The 19,609-nt window shown below is 41.1% G+C and overlaps 1 protein-coding gene across 1 annotated transcript in view; it reads left to right on the forward strand.

The window, feature by feature from the left end:
* Nucleotides 1–12,130: 12,130 nt before the first annotated feature.
* Nucleotides 12,131–19,609, forward strand: part of NECAB1 (N-terminal EF-hand calcium binding protein 1) — a 169,187-nt gene continuing 161,708 nt past the window's right edge. The window contains exon 1 of the mRNA XM_009455618.5: nucleotides 12,131–12,397. Coding sequence (XP_009453893.3) covers nucleotides 12,299–12,397 — 99 coding nt within the window. The 5' untranslated portion in view covers nucleotides 12,131–12,298. The remainder of the gene's footprint in view (nucleotides 12,398–19,609) is intronic.

Raw genomic sequence — 19,609 nt, forward strand, 5'->3', positions numbered from 1 at the left:
GTGTGAGCCACCGTGCCCAGACTTGAGTTGATTTTTCTAGATGGTGAGAGATAAGAGTCCAGTTTCATTTTTTTTGCACATGGTTAGCCTGTTTTCCCAGCACTATTTACCAAATAGAGTATCCTTTCCCCATTGTTTATTTTTGCCAATCTTGTCAAAGATCTGTTGGTTGTAGGTGTGTGGCTTTATTTCAAGGGTCTCTATTCTGTTCCGTTGGTCTATGTGTCTATTTCTGTATCACTGTTTTGGTTACTATAACCTGGTATCATTTGAAGTTGAGTGATGTGATCCCTCTGGCTTTATTCTTTCTTCTTAGGATTGCATTAGCTATTCAGCCTTTTTTTTTTTTTTGGTTCTGTATGAAATTTAGAATAATTTTTCTAATTCCCTCAAAGTAGTCTTACTTACTACATTATCTGACTTCCTTAAAGAGCAGGACTTCAGGCTTCACATCAGGCCCCAGTATGGCAGGGCTCTAGTGTATGGAAAGAGAGACGTAGCATCCAAGTTTCTCTGGACAGTTTATTGAATCTTGGACTCGGTACGAAAATTCAGGTGCAGTACCAGATTCAGGAAAAGTACTCTGCCCCATGCCTGTGATGGTCTATCCAGTTACCTTTACCAGGCTGTGTGCCAGTTCCCCAGCTGCTTTGGGTCTTAGCTACTGTCAGCTCAAATCTACATCCTGATGGGAACTTACTCTTCTCCCCATCTCCAAGCCCCACATGACAAATGCCTGGCTGCTGAGGCAGTATAGTGGTCTAATCTCAGTAGGACTGACTGGGGAGGGTGCACAAGTACCCCCAGAAAGAACGTGAGTGTGCCTCAGAGTAATTTGGAGGGTGCGGACTGAAGTGGGAGGTGTGAATGAAATGCAAGATGCAGGAGATTTTGTCAATATAGGGAACTCTCCCAGTCTCCTGGTTGTTATGTCCTGGCAAAGGTCTCTAGAGCTACTCCTAATACACTTGCTTCTGGGATCATGCTTGGAAGCTTGGACAAAACTGTGGCCTACATAAATCTAGCAGAGATGGCAGAAGCACTGTGGCTACAAGGTCATCTAACTAGCATCAAGCCTCTTGCAAACTGTATGATCTTGGGATTATTTAAATTTCTGAGGCTCAATTTTCTTGTGAATGAAATGGGGATAACAATAATACCTACGTCATAGTGGGAGAATGATAAATGAGTTCTGAGAAGGACATGTGATTCTAAAAGGCCCTGGCTCCATTTAAGGAATAAAAAATATCGTTTTATCACTACTGTAAGAGTTCTTTGATGGATGTTATTTGCTTGGGACTCGGAATATTGCCTCTTCCTGCATTCCCCAGGGCTTTACTGAACTTGTGTGTTGGAAACCAATGCTCTCCCACCCCAATCCTGCCTCGTATTAGTCTCTTTGGATATGGCTGCAACCTCCTTCCTGGATCCCAGGTTCTGTCGGCTGGCCTCCACTCCCAGTGGGCAGATCTGGTTCTTAACTCCAGCCCCCTCTCAACTATCTCTCACTTCCTCTCAGTCTGCATTGGGTGGAAGTGGTCCCACCCCTGGAAGAAGTACAATGGAGTTTACTATGGTCTCTGTGCTTTGGAACTAATCACATTATGAAGCAAGAGCCAGCTTCAGAGTGTAAGAGTCTTCAAAACCACCATGTCATTTCATTTATTCAACTTCAATGCTTTAGAATATATTTGTACTGTATCGCTGTCTCATTTTGCAGCTGAGTATTATTTTCAAGCATGATTCGTTCATGTCACATAAAATGATAAATTTGTTCGTTTAGAACTGCAAATCTAGTTATTCATGCTTTATGTAAGCAAATTAAATTTTTTTCTTTGGGATTCTTGATAATATTTAATATTATGAATTCTATCAAGGTGTTAAAAAGGGAATCTGAATTTTAAGAATCATAGTAAATTGCAAAATGGGTTTATTAATTTGGGGAGGAGAGGTGTTGCAGAAGAGGTGACATGTGAGCTGGGACTTGGAGGAAGAAGTCAAGTTCCCCAAGTGCAGATATGGGGTAGGGGAGAGCAGAGAGTTGGATATACTGGAGAGAAGATGGCATGAGCAAAGGTGTGGGGAAGGGAAAGGATGGGGTTAGAGTGAGACAAATCTACTGGTGCCCAGTTTGGAACACAGTCCGAACAAATGGCTAGAAAGGTATTATGCGGACACATCTATAGAAATCCTTGAATAATGCATTTTTGATGTATCCATGCTTCAGCCTTGCTGCTTAACAGCAAATGAAATTAATTCATTTGTGATAATAAAACCATAGGTAATGTTATGGGGTGTTGATATACATACCAAATCTTTTGAGGTTAGAGTCACAGTGGATCTATTGGAGAAAAGCAGACCCAAAATGAAAATTATTCTCTTTTTATTTATGACAAGTGCTATGGTATCATAATATGACCATCTATCTTAATGTGAAATGCTTAAAAATATAAATAACTGCAATATTTCTGATTATAAAATGTATGCAGTCATTTGTTGTAATTTTTAAATACAAAAAATATTTAGAAAGAAGGTCAAAAGTCACTTGAAATACTTTCATCCAGATAAAATAGCCATTAATGTTTTGCATTTTGGTGATCTTCCTTCCCAAAGTCTTGTGTGTGTGTGTGCATGTGTGCATGTGAAGGTAAGTATATGTGCACATGTATGTGTGTGCATAGGCATGTATGAGCGTGTGTCTGGAAGGTGGGCTCATGGGGAGAGAGGCAATCAGACTTTGCAGAGTCTTGAGAGCAACACAATGGATATTTGGACTCAGTCTCAAGGTCAGTGATCGCCAATGAACATTTATGAACAGAATAAAAAATGAGATAGTATGTTCAAGATTGTTGCTCTGACTGTGACATTAATAGGGAAAGGAAATATGAGAGGTCAGGTATTTCAGGAAGAGGCTATAACTCTGGAGTTGAGGTAGTCAGAGAGGTGAACTAGGGCAGAAATTCAGGCAGGTAGAGGGCTGTGCATCCCAGAACTATTTATGTGTTCAAATTCACAAGACCTTGTGGATGACCAGATTTGTGAGAGATGAAGGGAATCAAAGATGATTCTTACTCTTCTTTAAAAATAAAAAGATGAAAATGTTCATCAAAGCATGTCCTGTTCTCTTGCTCATATTCACAAGGCATTACAAAGAGATTTATAAAATTGCTTATTACATAAACTAATGATAATGAACTTTACTGAGCAATCATTTTGAGCCAGAGGTCAGATATTTCATTTAATCCTCACAACTGTCCTTAGGTCAAATGATTGACCTAAGGACACACAGTTCAGAAGTAAAAGAGCCTGTGCAAGACCTAATTCTCTCCCTCTCTCAAAATTTCACATTATATTGATGACTGCTATGGACTGGATTTTTCGCCACCCCACCACCCAAATTAATTTGTTAAAATGAGGTTGCAAAGGTGAAGGTTTAATCCAATAAGGCTGGTATCCTACCAAGAAAAGGAAGAGACACAAAAGCTCTCTCTCCACACACACATATAGAAAAGGTCATGTAAAGGCATAGCAAGAAGATAACTGTTTACAAGAGAGGAAGAGGGCCCCTGCCAGGAACCAAATCAACTGACACCTTGATCTAGGACTTCCCAGCCTCCAGAATGGTGAGAAAATTAATTTCTGTTGTTTCAGCCCCCTAGTCTGTGGTATTTTGTTATGGCAGCCTGAGCCAATTAATAGAATGCCTTCTAGTAGCAACAATCAAAGAGAATCCAGTGACGTTAGGGAATCCTTTTAAACCTAAAGCAAGTTTGCCAATTGGAAGATGGGCAGTTCACTTAAAAGAATTTTAAAAGTCCAACTTCTTAGACATTAAGTATCAGTTAAGGCTAGTGGAGCAGAACTTCATGATTACTTAGAAGTTTTTTTTATTTTTGAAATGATCAGTATTGTTAATTTTTAAAGTGTTAATGCTTTTAAGCCAAAACTTTCTCCTTTTTTTTTTTTAAACAAAAGACAAATTTGAAGCTGTGAAGGAAATTGGAAGGAGGAAGTCACTGCTGTTGTTAAGCTCTGAGAATTTTCCCAAGTGTAATTCAGTCTGTAAATTGCTTTTGTAAAGTAGATTCTTTGGAAAACGTTTGCAAAGATGTAAATAAAATGCTGTATTTTATATAGTACCTACATAGTATTGAATCTACTCACCTCAAGGGTGAACTACGATCCACAAGGACTAATTTTGTTCTTAAAAAATGTTATAACAGGTTTATGTTGTTGGTTCTGAAATGTCTACTAGAAGAATAGCTGCATGAATAGAAGAATATAATTTCCAACTCATGGAGTGAAAAGCAGGTTAATAAATCTAGTTCAAAAATCACTTTAAAATTGTTTCAAATAACCTTGGCTCACTCACAAGCTAAGTAACATATTTTAGCTTTCAGGGGTTCTGTTTAGAGAAATTGTTAAGTGGTCCATCTGTTTTATATGTATTTCCCTAATTAGAAGCTAATTTGCACAGTTTAAGGGAAATGTCAAATGCATTACAGAAGCCCCTTTGCATATATAAAGGAGCAACCAAGAGCAGAAAATGGAAACCAGGGTGAAACTGGGTGCTTTTACCCTCTCGATAATTACAGGCTTATGAAGAACGTCATGACTACCACAATGCCTGCCAAGGTGAAGAGTGGGCACATTATGGCATTCACAGTATCATGCACCTGCCTCTCTTTACATCTCTTTGAGGTTAATAAAGTTCATGATACTGTACACGTAATGATGATCCTACTGTGCACGGGTTGCTGATTTATTCAACCAGTATTCACTGAGAGCTGGGACACAATGAACAAAACAGACAGGGGCTGCCCATAGAGTATTCACAGCAAAATCTTCATCCATCATCATGAATCTCACAAAAGTCTTATGAAGTGGCTATTATTATCTGATCTTTAGAAATAAAATTAGGGCTTGGACAGTTAAGTGACTTGCCCATGGCTCAGTGGCTGGCATGGCCAAGTTGGATGCGGCTCCCAAATCCTGCCCCTACTGCATTTCTTCCTAATGGTTCCCCAGGGTTTAGTAACACATCTTTAGGAATTTACTGTGAGATTCCTAGGTGTCCCCATTAGTGTGAATAGGCCAAGTCTGAAATAAATTAGGCCTTTTTTTTAAGACCTGGGCAAAACCCTTAGGGCCTCTATACAGAGTTGCCAGATCCTCTCTTCCATCTCCCTACATCTCCCTTAATTAAAAAAAAAAGTAGATGCAAAATTATAATAGCTGTTTTCTGCATTTTCTGACTGTGACATGGTAGCTTAATTCATCAAAGTTTAACCTTTCTTTTTGGGGGAGGCAGGGTTCCTGTGCTTTGTTTCCCTAAGCACATCCTTAATTTGCCACTTGGTGACCCAGCCCTCAGCTCTGCCCACCTCTAGAAGCCGATGCTTATAAATCTTTCACCAGATTTTGAGGCCTCTCTGCTTTGTCTCTGTATCTTTTTAATCATCAATTCATGTCATCGGACGTTATGACAAGGAAGCAGCTAACATCATTCAATTTCTTACTCTGATGCCTATGTTCAGTATAAGATTGATTTAGCCTTTCCTTCCTTTGTTCATTCATTCCACATTTGAGTGCCTACCATGTGTGTAGCAATATACCAGGCACAAGATACAGATGAAAAATAGAGTTCCTACTCTGAAGCATCTCAGAGTTCAGACAGGCAGGCAGAGAAGGTACTAAAAAATCATTTTTAAAAATATGATAAAGGACGTGAAAGGGGTACGCAGAGAGTGCTATGGAAACAAGGAGGAGAAACCAATCCAGCCCGGGGGATTGGTGGGGCTGGAGCAGGGAGGAGGCTCTTCTGCAGAGGAAAAGATGTCTGAGCTGACTCTTAAAAAGCCAACTAAGTGATGGGCCACATGATTAAGAAAGACATGTATTCTAGGCAGATAATGCCAAGGGCAACGGCCCAGGAGCATGGGAGAGCAGTGCACAACCAGGGATCTACAAGTAATGATAAATAGGCACATTTTTTCTGTCATTATTTTTGTGCAGGCTTCTATGCTAAGTGTCTTGCATACATTATTTAACTGAATTCTCATCTAAACACTGTGCAGCAGGTACCATTCTTATTTCTATTTGAGAGTTGAGAAAAACAGAGGCTAAATAACATACCTTAGTATTAACCAAAGATAATAAGAAGTTAGGCTGGGCTTTGAGCACCAGTCTTTTGAATATCATAATTTGCCTGCTCAACCACCCCATGCCACTCCAGTAATTCTGTGTGGCTAGAATATTGAGGCTGGGAAGGAGGCAGGGAGAGAAAGGCAAGAGATGACACAGAAAAGGTGATTTTACTTTAAAGGCTCCAGTAAGCCTCTGAAGGATTTTAAGCAGGTGTGTGCTATGCTTAGATGTGCATTTTAGAAGCCTCACTCTGTGGAAAGGATAAAGTACAGATGAGAAGAGAGCCAGATTGGAGACAGAGAAATCAGACAGGCAGCTGGGCACTGCTCCTGGTGAGAGATGACAGGTTTTTGGTCGCATATAGTGGCGACAGAGATGGAGAGGAGAGGAGTGATTCCAAAGATAACCCTTGCAACTGATTAGAGAGAGGTGAGGATGGGATAGAGGTAGGGTGAAGGACAGTGAGGGAAGGAGTCCAAGTTTATTTCGGGGTTTCTCTTTTGGATGAATTGGTGAAGGTTGATGTTATTCAACAAGTGATGGAGCATAAAATAATTAGGAAAAAATGATGAATTCCTTTTTAGACATGCTCAATTCAAAATGCCTAAGAAACATTAATAAGAAGACGTGTACCAGTCAGACTGAAATATGAATCTACATAGTCATCAGCCTACACATGAAAAATCATGGGCTTGGGTAATATCAGTGTATGGAGGAAAGAAAGAGAACAAGAATGGGAAGGGAGCAGATGAAGCAAGGGTACAATTTAGAAAATCTAACATCTAGAAGGCTAGAAGAATTAGGAGACTCCATGAAGACTAAGGAGAGTAGGAGGAACATGATCAGAAAGAAAAAGCAAGAGTTTCAAGAAGGAGGGGAAAATCTGTAGCATCCAGGACAATAGACAGCAATGTCTTGGTCACAGTGACCACCACTGCTCACCAGACCCGCATGTTCCAGACACCATACCCTACCGGGTACTTATGTGAAGTCTCTCTATTCTTAACAACATGGTTGCAAAGCAGTGGTGCTGGTGGGGAAAACAGTGACTAACTGTTGAATACCTGCTTTGTGCCTACTGTTTACTAAGCTCTTTGCACACAATACCTCATTCTTGCTTTTACAGATGAGAAATTTTGCCTGTGATAAAGATAAAGACAGGGAACACTAATTGTAACAACACAGAGGGTTAAGGGAGGATACTAGGCACTGAGGATTTCTTTTCTTTTTTTGTTTCAAAATGGAAGAGCTCCAAGTTGAGTAAGCTAGTAGCACACACTGGCATAACACAAAAATGTATCCTCAGGGTAAAATAGTTCATAGGAAGATCACCATTATTAGTTAATAATTTTGGCCCATGGCACTTACTACTCCTGAGTCCTAATTTTGCCCTCTTCAGTTAGATAAACGGTCACACAGAATAGGCACTTATGGGGAGAAGTCTCTTTCTCTGTCCTGCCTCAGCCTTCACCACAAACATCTGGTGTTACTCTTGTCTCACTGCATTAAAATTATCTATTAAAATAGTGTTTCCTTAAGTTGTGTATGTTCTGCAAAGGCAAGGCCAGTCCTTTTCATCATTTCCCCAGCTTGCCTGTCAGTTGCCTGGATTGAAGCAAGCAATCAATAAATGTCGGAAGATAATTAAATGTTTTAAACAGCTATTTCCAATGACTTAACTATGGCCTTCTTTAACACTAGAAATTTAGATTGAATTTATCTGTCAGAATCCAAACATAAAAAACTAACTTTGACTAAGGTAAAACAGAAAAGAAAGTTTTGGAAGGATACTAGGTCTCTCAGGAAGTCGGCAGAAAGCCTCGAGATCAAGATTGGAGGACAGGGCTGCTGAAATCACAGAGTGCCATTATCCATTTGATTAATTCATCCTCAGGGCTCCCCTGGCACTGTGGCCACACTCAACACTACACTGTGAGTGTCTACTGCCATTAATAAACTTCCCTGCACATCCCTTGATTCAGGTTTAAACACACAAGTGAAGTGTCCTATCAGCTGAGCCTGGCTCTCAGCCTGTGCTCCAGCTACCAGGGAAGAGGGAGAGGATCTCCTTCCTTTCCTTCAGAAGGGGCGAGTTCTGCCCCCAGTCAGGAAACACACCATGGGGATAGGCACTTAAAGCGGAAGGGGATTTGGATCCTAAGCTGCCAAGGCAACAAAAATGTCCACTAACCTGACTGAAAGGATTCTGAGTCATCACTCAAAAGGGAAGGATAACCTTCCCTAGAATTTAAGATATAAATAAGATAGATTCCCAGCTGTCTGAAATGGTTTAGATAATAGTTCTTCTACAAGGCAGAGATGGATTGAAATACAATATATTCCCACACAGCTATCATCTCCTGAAATGCTAGAAATATCTTCACGTCAAAGTCTTATCATAGGAAGCCTGAGAGCTGGAATCTGGAATTACATTTCTATTTTTTTTAGGCCCTTGCTACAAAGAAGTTGCATTTCCTCCCTCAAGTGGGTTGTCTGCTGTTTGTGACTGATACTATGCACAGCAGTGAGGCATGTGTGTTTCACGAAAATGTGTGAAAACTGCTTTCAAAAATGCATGCCATCTAGATAAAAAGAAAACTATAAAAATATGTTTGGTTGCCACTTCGTAGAGCCTATTGAATTTGTCTGTGAATGTGAATCTAATTGCCATTTTTTCTACTACAGCCTCTGTGAACATTACATTTCCATTAAAAAGAGAAGTCAGTTACAGCAGAATGTATTCCTGTGTTCACATAGGAATCATAAAAATAAATAATGATCGGTTGATTGCTTAATAATTTATGTTTCTTCTTGATAGACCATTAGAGGAAATAAGCAAATCCGCAGGTACAGAAAATGTCATTCATTGTCAGTAAAGTGTTACAAACAGCTTCCTGTAACTGAAGTGTTTGTAACTAAAGTGTTACAAACAGCTTCCTGGTTTTGAATGATGACTGCTGATTATTCTCCTGTTCTTCATTTATAATCAGAGAAAGTCTCCTTTATTAACTATTCTTGTTACCATGGGATTGGCATAAAAATATTATCACTTGTGTGGTTGAATTTGAGGGCTGAGGGACCCGCACAACTTGGGTTAGAGGGGTCAGACTTAAACTGCACTTGTTGCAGAAAAATCTATTCCATTCTTCATCCAATGGCAGGAATAAACAACATGTTATTTTGATAAATTCAGTAACTTGATGTTAATGGTTGACAGCCCCCCTCCTTCTCGTGGTTTTTCTCCTTCAGTGATTTGAATGACCTGTGTCTATCTGATGGGTTGACCAGTATGTTTTTTTTTTAATGATTTTGTATCTATTTTGATGAACAGTTGTCAAAGAGAAGGGTCTATTCTCACTGTTCAGGTAAGGAAATTTGCAGTTAATGAGGAAAATGCACATAAAGATGCCAGATAAATATTCCTAAAGCACAGCTCCAATCAATATCTCACCCCTGATTAAGTTTAATGTCTCTAACTCTCTACCTAATTAAGTCCAGAGTTCTATCCCCGGGCTTCACAGATTTTCATCCTATAGCCTCTGCCTATTTTCTGAGATTTTATTCTACTTTTTTCCTGTACTGTATGTACAGCACAGTTAAGTTTGGTGATTCTTAATCCTTGCTGCACATCAGAATCACATGGAAATCTTCAAACAAACAAACATTAATCCACTGGGCCCACCGCATACTAATTGAAAGTGAATTTGAGGATGAAGCACAGGCATCAGTTTGGTTTGTGTGTGTGTGTGTTTGTGCAGGGAGGGTTAGCTCCTTATTTTGGTTATCTATTGTTACAAATCCAACCACCTCAACACTTATTTGTATGAAACGGTATACATTTTATTATGCTCCCAATTCTGTGGTCCAACTGTTCTGACACAGCACAGCACTGGTAGTGTGCCTTTACTCCATGATGCCTGGGGTTTTGGCTAGGACAACTCACACGGCTAGGGATGTCTGCAAGAGCTGGGAGCTGGAGTCATTTGCAGGCTTCCTCATTGACATTTCTGCTGCTGAGGCTGGGATAATGCAAAGGCTCTGCTTAGCTATACCTGTAAGCCAGGTGTCTACACTTGCCTTTCCATATAGCTTGGGCTTCCTCAAAGCATGGTGGCTTAAGGTAGAAAAACTTCCTATACGGAAGTTCAAGAATCCAGGAGCAAATCCACTGTAAAAAGTGGAATTGCAAAGGCTTTTATGCACCTACCCTCGGAAAGCACATAGCAACACTTCTGTTCCATTTCATTCATTGTAGCAGTCACAACCCTTCAGATTTAAGGGGAGGGGACCCACTTCTCTATAGGAAGAATGTCAATGAATTTGTGGGCACATTTTAAAGTTACCACACACCCCAGGTGATTCCAATGTACAGGCAGAGTTGAGAACAACTGGATTCATTTTTTTTTTTTTGTAAGCACCCATCCACAAAGGAGCAGTGGGACTTGGGTGAAGTGAACAAGACACCTAGGGTGCAAAATTTAAGAAAATCATTCTCAGGATCATGCAAGCACAGGATAGAGATTGAGAGCAAGTGCCTCCTTACATTCTGTGCTCAAGTGGCCCCACTTGCCACACCCTAGTCCTGAGCCTACTACAGAGCAACTGTGTATGAATCATTAGGGTGAGGGGGACTTGGATTTCTGGACTAGACAGTACTTTAGTATTGGGATTTGGAAAGCCCAGGTAGGATCTGGGATTCTGTATGTTTATAGGAATCCCCAGTGGACTACTTCCAGCTTCCACGTGCTTTCCTGGTGCCATGCTTTGCTTACGCTGTTCCTTCTGCCTGGAAGTGTTTTCCTTCTATTTCTATCAAGCATGGAGTATCCACTGATTTTTAAGGTCCATTTCATATACCGCTTCTTTCATCAAGCTTTTATTGGTCCCCACAGCCAGAGTGTAACCTGTCTCTCCTGAGAAACCCCTAGCATGTTTTACATGCCTTTAAGACACTCACATGTTGATCAGCATTTTGGTTGTGTGTGGGCCTGTCTTATAGGAAGAATATGTTTACTTTTCTCTGAAGGCCACAAAATGGAGATCTGGATCCTCCTCACCCGTTCTCACTGGTAGAGGCAGAGTCTTGTTTAGACAAGGTTCCCTCTTTTTTGCCTTATCTCGCTCCCAGATAGCTCAAGTTTGTAACCAACACATACACATTTTAGATGCCCAATAAACTGGATCTCTCTCCTGATGAAAGGTGTGGTCAGTTTCCTATTTTTACAGCCTTCGCAGAAGCCGTCAAATATTGAATAATTACCCTGGTTTAAATGCTTAAACACAGATAAGGACTTCGTCTTGTGACTTTGGAAAACTTCATATTTGAATATTACCTAACAATCCTTGCCCCATAGCAAACGTTTCGAAGCCTACTCTAGGCAGAGTTCATAGCACCGCCTTTGTCAGCAGCACTGCCATAGGTAAGCCTCAGAACCCTCTGGGGTGAGACCGGTGTAACCATTTTACTGATGAGGAAAAGTGAGGCTTACAGGTTAAGTCCTTAGAGCGCAAGATAACACCGAATGGCTTAATCCCTACACCAAACCAGCTGCTCCTCGATTGCTGGTATTCGTGAACCCTGCCCCCGCCTTTGGGGAAGGTCGGGCAGACAGGCCACTGGGACCAAAAGCAGAGTAGGTAGAACCTCTCTGAGTTCCTCCCTATTTATGGCATCCACTCAGGTGAGGCTGGCGGCGTCCTTACCTTGCGCTTTGGCTGCTCAGGACAAACGCCCTGCCATTCGTCCCTTCTCTCTGTCCGGACGCCCTCCTCCATCCCTGCACTTGGGGCCGTCGTGGGGCTGGTAGGGGTCCCCAGGCTATCTCCAGCCGTGGCCGATGGCCGTGCCGGGGGCAGAGCCCGCTCCCCTCTGCGCGTTGCTACGTGCGGGGATGACATGGATCCAGACGCTGTCAACTACAGGAAGGGGGAGGCGAGAGTTGGAGCGCGTGGGAGCGCAGAGGCCGGAGGAGGGAGGGGGGACACCGAGCGCGGAGAGCGCGGAGAGCGCGGAGGGAGGCGCGCGCGGGAGCGAACATCCTCCCGGATCCAGAGCCCGGCGGCGGCGAAGCAGCAGCTGCGGCCGCGCCCTTGCCAGAGCAGGTGCGTCCGCCTAGCCCCGCTCCGCCTGAGGCCGTCAGGGCTCCCGAGGATGGAAGATTCCCAGGAGACATCGCCGTCCTCCAACAACTCCTCGGAGGAGCTCAGCTCTGCTCTGCACCTGTCCAAGGGCATGTCGATCTTCCTCGACGTAAGTACAGATGGTGGGAGCTGGGCGGTTGCTTCCCAGCACCTTTCTTTTCCCCGAAAGGAAGGGGTTCGGCTCAGGTGCTGACCAGCCAATGCTTTGTCCCCAGAACACAGGCGAGAACTACCTCCTTTCCCTCTAGAGAACCACCGATGCAAATGCAGGAGGAACGACTGTCCCTTAACTTGCAGCTAAGGCTGTCCCAGACCTGCAGCTTGTGGCTTAACACCCTTAAGAAAACTGCAAAAGTTAGATTTTCCAACAGGCTGGGTTTCGTAGAGACACTATTGCAAATACAACAGACAACATTTGAGTGCATAGGACATTTTAAAGAGGCACAAGGTGTGGGGGGTGAGGTGGGGACAGTGTCCCAACTCATCTCTCTAATGCGCCCTATTCGCAGCCTTCACACTCGTGGATGCTCTCAAGCAACCCAGCCAGGGAAGCAGCAGCGATTGAGATGCCCTCGTCATCCTCCCCCAGACCCCCTCGGAAAACAATTACTTTGAGCATATTTGTTTTTCTTTTTACAGCGGTGGGAAAGATCATTTTCATAATGATTCTTTTTGTCACTGCCACCTCTTCTATTTTCCCTTTTTCTTCCCTGATATTCTCCTTCTCTGTACCTCTCCAAGTTCTAATTACTACTGTCACCTCCATCAATTCTAGCTTTTGACTATTTTCCCTTTGGTCCTATTTCTCACTTCGGTATCGACTGCCTGCCTTCATTACTCTGATCTGATTACATCCTTTCTTTTCCTTCTGTGCTGTTTCTTTTTCCCGTATGGTGTGGTTTCTATCTTTACAGCACTTTTATTTCTTATTTATTTCTCAATTTTGTTTTCCTCTCCTGCCTGCTGTTTCTGTTCTCTCTATTTTTCCCTCTGTTGCCTATCTCTTCTCTCTGCTTTGGGGTTTCTCTCAGCTGCTTGCCGGGCTCCAGGCTCTCCCAGCCCCTCAGTTGTCACATTCATGCTGTTGCCGGAGGTCGTGTCTATCTCAGTGGGGACAATTCTGTCTGCTTCTTGTTTAGGCATGATAGAAAATGTCAAAGGACATGGAGGAGTGCTACGTGCTCTGTCCTCTACCCTTCTGAGTTATCTTTTCTTATTAAAGTCAAAATGAGTGGGAGATGGGCCAGAAGCCAGATACATTTGTTTGTGGAGAGATGAAAATATGAGGAAATCAAATTATTAGTATCATAATGGTGAGGCAGAGATAAAGAGGATAGGAGGATGTGAGGCGCTCTCCCAAGCTTATTTTGAATGGATTGGCTAGAATTCTTTTTAATTCTAGGGAAAGAAACTCCTATCAATAATTCAAACTGTTGTAAGGCAAATGATAGAAGTGAGGTTCAACTGTGTGTACTGGCAGCCTTCACCCTTTATCACCTGGTGGCTCCAATTGGCGATCCGGGCATTCTGGGCTGGTCATCTCCTTCCCACCAAATCTCAGGTGTGGTCATTCCTATTCAGCCACCCAATCAGGTGGTTAAGTACCTTATCCTTCATGAGCATTTATCTCTGCCTGGCTTGGGTCAGTCAGATGGTATTATTGGTGCTCATGGCTTAACGGGCTGATCTTATGCAAGTTTTGCTGTTCAGGGCCATAAAGCACTTGAGGAGGTAAGCTGAGAGAAGAGAAGGGCACCACAACATGCCTGAAAAGTCAGGGCCCCTGGAAATCATGTCAGTTATGAGGCTGACAATTAAGGGGCCATGGAGTTGATTCAAAGGGGACAAGTGGGGCCTCCATTCATTCTGACCTGATCTTCACTCTGTCCCCCATTGAGATCAAGTGCTTCCCTGTGCTTTTTAAAAAGCACTTAACAAACCCCAGTGATAGTGTGGAGATGAATGGATTAAAACTACACAAATGGAAAATCATCCTCCTGACTCATACACCAGCCATTGCTTAAGTGTTCAACTGCAATGTTTTCGAAGAGAAAATTAAAATTTCATTTTTTATTATGTATGCATGATTGTTTCCAAGTCTGTAAACAAATAGCATCAGGTCCCTGTACTAAAGGAACTTGTAGTCTGTGAATAGGGTGGTCTTGCCTTTTATATTTCAGAGATTTAAAAATAAAAATAGGAAACTGATTCCCTATGAGAGGTGTTGGCATGCTTGTTTGTCGGTAAAATGCTAGAGTCTACAAAAAAAAACCTGCCATTGGATTTTGTGTCAAATGGAAAAGATTTTGTTTACACTTTTCTTTGAGTTATTTTGTGAAAAATCTAACACTGGTGAAATATGTGATATGAAAAATGATTTGTTACTTAGGGATTTGTGAATTATTCATTTCTGGATCATACCACTTTTAGCAAAATAAAATGTAAAATATACATGCATCACTTTATTTATTTGATTTAATATATTCTAGTGGCACTAGCAAGAAAGATTACTTTTAAAATTATCTTCATATTATAATACATAGGTGATAGATATTACCTGTTCCAAACTGGAACAGGTAATTTTCTGTGTGTCTTCTGTATCAAACAGACAATTTCCAAATTTGAGGAAAACTTTGATTTGCAGTGCTTTTTATTGCAATGTCACTGGAATAATCAATCATTTAAGAAATGATGTAAACTGCTACTGAGAACACTATTAATGACATGATACATGACCAGCTGGTTAGAAACTAGAGACAGATTTTAACAAGAAAATCAGAGATAGATTTGCCACAACTGTTGGCTTTTCCTTCAGTATCCTCTCCAAATCAGCAATAGTAATCACTATGATACTTCCTTAGGCTGTTGTGAGTATGAAATAAGGGAAAATGGAAACAAAGCAAAAAGTATTGCATAAATTTGAAGTATTATGGTTATTTCAGTGCTGCACACTGAGTGTATTAAATAACAGTAACAGTAGCTAAATCCACAAACTGATGCAGGGACTATTTCTTCATGAATCTAATTTATAGAATTGTCTTGCTAGAATATGACAGAATTAAGTATCGGTTCATCATAAATACTCTTGAATACTGACGGGAGGCTTAGAAAACCTAGCACTGGTGCCAAGGTATGCCAGTGCATTGAGGCTGGAGCAAGCATTTGCATATGGCATGCCTGCCAGCCACAGGAGAGGGACTCTACTGGGTCCTGGCAACACATAGGACCACAGGGATTACTATTGCTTTTCCTTTTACACCAATGGACTATCATTTCCCCAGTTGCTGCAATCCAGTTAACAGAAGAGGAACTCTAGTTTGGAATACTAGTCCATGTAGCATGTGTCTCCTCTTTTAAGTCATTACATTAATCAACTCCGCTACTGTGAAAAGGGAGAAAAACAAACCTTCAACTCATCCCCAAAAGCAAGAGAAATTCCCAAACGAAATTAGTTGCAACTTCATCCACCCAATGCCACTTTCCTTTCCCATCAGTTTTCCTTTGATTTTTAACTGGAAGGGAAGTGACTGTTCCCCACTTCACTGCTAAAGTTGGAATGAGGCTGGAAAGTTGTGAAGGGGATGAATGACTTTACTGCTTGTCTTCCCTTCCTTCCTTCGTCTAAGCATGCACACTCATGTACACTCTGAATGCAAGATACAGAGCATAGATGGTCAGGAACTTGGTGAAAACAAGAAATAGTTTCTTTTCACAAGGACACTTAATTCTGAAGCCCCATATATGCTCATTTGTATGATGTGTGAGATGCACAGAGGAATGTCGAAGCCGAATGAGTCTTCCAGATGCAATGGTTCTGTGACTGAACTCTGTTATAGCCACACACCTCCCATCTCACCTCATCTCTCTCTCACACATACACACACACACACACTTGCTCATTTGAGTGAGATTGTCCAGTTCAGAGGATGGCAGTTAACCCCATCATTGTCTACCCTCATTGGCAAGGCAAATGTCACTCTTGTAGTTACAGGAAACAGCAGAAATTAGGAAAAAAAAATTTAATGCATGCTGGGCTTAATACCTAGGTGATGGATTGATAGGTGCAGCAAACTACCATAGCACACGTTTACCTATGTAACAACCCTGCACATCCTGTACATGTACCCCGGAACTTAAAAAAATTTTTTTAAAGTATTTAAAAATACACTTAGTCTTACTGTTATCATACATTAAAAATTGTTTTCCCACACTGGGCCTACCCTAGGCAAAATTGAGAAGATGAAAATATGTGCGCTGATTCCTTCTCTCCATCCATCTTTCAGTGCCTGCTTCCCCTTATCCAGTTTCAGGGCAACCAGTGGCCTGGTAGTAAAACTACCTGCTGGAAGTCTGGGCCCACCCACCCTGGTAATGGGAGAGACTCCCATCTGACCCCAGGCAGTCTAATGATTGAGACACCTGGGCAACACCAGGCATTCTAATGGGAGAGACTCCTGCCGACCCTGTGTGGTGGGACTCCATGTTCTGGATTAGTCCTGAGTCCCTGTCTTATATTCTAGTTTCTCAGGAATCTACCAAGGGACTATTTCACCTCATTATCAAATCTTAACCTAATTCATGGTAGGAGGCACTTAGAAATATTAGTTCAGTAAATTATGATTGTGTCCATCTTTTAATGTTTCAAAGATAACATTTACATTTTAACACCTGCCTTCAATAACTTAAAGTGATGAATAAGGGATTTTAGTTGAGGCCATCAAAGAATATTTTTGAAATAAAGGAATCTATTTGATAATCTTTGAATTGTAGTGAAAACACAGTATTGCCTGTCTTCAAATTTTAAGCCTGACCATAATATTTAAATTTATTTACCATCCATCCAGTGGTAGCAACCTTAAGATCGGCTGACACAGATTATTCTGGTACCATAAAATAATGAACTTGATTCTCATCTGGAGTACATTTTTTATTAGTCTGTGGGATCAGAGGCAAAATTTGCAGCAGAGACAGTTCTGTTCATATTTAATTACAAGAACTGTCTTAATAACAAAAGCTGCTGTTTTTATTTCATCTTTCAGAGGCTAAATGCTACTTGAGATTGTTCTTTATGAAATGAAATGAACAGAAGTCCTGGGTCCAACTCTGTGGTGTGTGATTATTCTATTCTAGTTACTTCAAAATCCTGAGGACAAAATACAGCTTGAAATAGAATCTTAGAATGAACCAAAAGTAAGAAATAGGATGCGTTTCATGTCTCCCTGACTCTCAGCTGGGGCTCCATGGTTGCAGAGGACAGGAAGAAGCTGGTTGTGATAAGGGAATGAATCCTCAAAATCCCCTCTATCAATTAACTCTATGGAGGAAAAATAATCTGGGTCTCATTTTGCTTTAAGCATAGCTCTTACTATTGAAAGCAGTCCTCCTGCAGTAATTACATCAATTTAGTAAAAAACGAGGACCATCTTCTTCTGCATGCGAGTCTAGGTGATACCTACCTGTTGCTGGAACAGTTTCATGGGTGAGATCTTTAATAGTAATACTAGTATCTTAAAACACATTGTGGCAATGATTAGATTTATCTATACCTCATTTCCGTGAAGTTGGCAGAATGAAAGGAGGATAATGTTTTTATAGTAGAAAGCAGTAAAACAGACAACTTGGGAATAAAAATGATTGCTCATGTTTCAAGCTGGCCAGCAAGAAGTGACAATCTAAATATAAGAGTAGTTCTGGTTATTTAACTATAACTACAGGTTACTTAGGGAAAAAAAGTCATCCTCAAGGGCCCCTTCCAAGCAATTAAAGTTTGTCTTTGCAATGTGCTAGTGGGGCATCCTCTTTGGTACTGTATATAACATAGCTCTGTAGTATGTTATCCAGATTATTTTCTATTAGCATACCTATCAGGGTTAACTTCATTGCAGCTAGCAGGAAAAATAATGCAAACTGTTTTAAGATTGTTTTAAAAAATAATGTATTGGCTCCTGTAATGAAAAAGCAGAGATCATCTCATCAAGATTACTTAATCAGAGACTCAAGGAGTGCTATCTGGACCCAGTTTCCCTAAGTCTCTGAAAACTACTTTCCTGGGTGTTGGTTCTTTCCAGGTTATATATTGTATTAGTTTCCTAGGGCTGCTCTAACAAACTATCACAATAGAATGTACCCTCCACAGTTCTGGAGGTGAGAAGGGCGAAATCAAGCTGCTAGCAGGATGATGCTCCCTGGGAAGGCTCCAGAGGGGGAACTGTATCATGCTTCCTCTCTTGCTTCTGATGGCACCTGTCAGTACTTTGGCATCCTTGGCTTTCAGCTGCACCACGCCAATACCTGACTCTTTGATCATATGGTCTCTATCCTCTATCTCTGCATCTCTGAATTTCTCTCCTTGTAAGATCCCCAGTCATTGGACTTAGGGACCACCCAATCCAGTTATATTTTATCTTAATGGGATTACATCAGCAAACCCTATTTCTTTTCTTTTTATAACTTAAAGTTTTATTTTAGATTCAGGAGGAATATGTGCAGGTTTGTTACATGGGTGTATCACATGATGGCGAGATTTGGGGTACAAATGATTCCATCACCCAGGTAGTGAGCATAATACTCAACAGTTAGTGTTTCAACTCTTCTCCCCAACCTCCGTCTTCCCTCTATTAGTCCCCAGTGTATGTTGCTGCCATCTTTATGTTCATGTGTACCCAATGTTTAGCTCCCACTTATAAGTGAGAATATGCAGTGTTTGGTTTTCTGCTTCTGCATTAATTCACTCAGGATAATGGCCTCCAGTTGCATCCATGTCACTGCAAAGGACATTATCTTGTTCTTTTTTATGGCTGTGTAGTATTCCATGATGTATATGTACCACATTTTCTTTATCCAATTGACCACTGATGGGCACTTAAGTTGATTTAGCATTTTTGCTATTGTGAATAATGCTGCAATGAATATACGAGTGCCATGTGTCTTTTTGGTACAATGATTTATTTACTTTTGGATATATACTCAGTAACGGGATTGCAGAGTCAAATGGTAGTTCTGTTTTAAGTTCTCTGAGAAATCTCCAAACTGCTTTCCACAGGCTAGACTAATTTACATCCCCACCAACTGTATATAGGCATTCCCTTTTCTCTGCAGCAGCTCCAGAATCTGGTTGTGTTTTTTTTTGACTTTCTGATAATAGCCATTCTGACTGGTGTGAGATGATAGCATATTGTGGTTTTGATTTGCATTTCTCTGATGATTAGTGATGTTGAGCATTTTTTCATATGTTTGTTGGCCACTTGTATGTCTTCTTTTGAGAAGTGTCTGTTCATGTCTTTTCCCACTTCTTAATGGGGTTCTTTTTTGTTTTTTGAAA

The sequence above is a fragment of the Pan troglodytes genome, chromosome 7 (assembly GCF_028858775.2).
Source record: "Pan troglodytes isolate AG18354 chromosome 7, NHGRI_mPanTro3-v2.0_pri, whole genome shotgun sequence".
NCBI classification, from domain to species: domain Eukaryota; kingdom Metazoa; phylum Chordata; class Mammalia; order Primates; family Hominidae; genus Pan; species Pan troglodytes.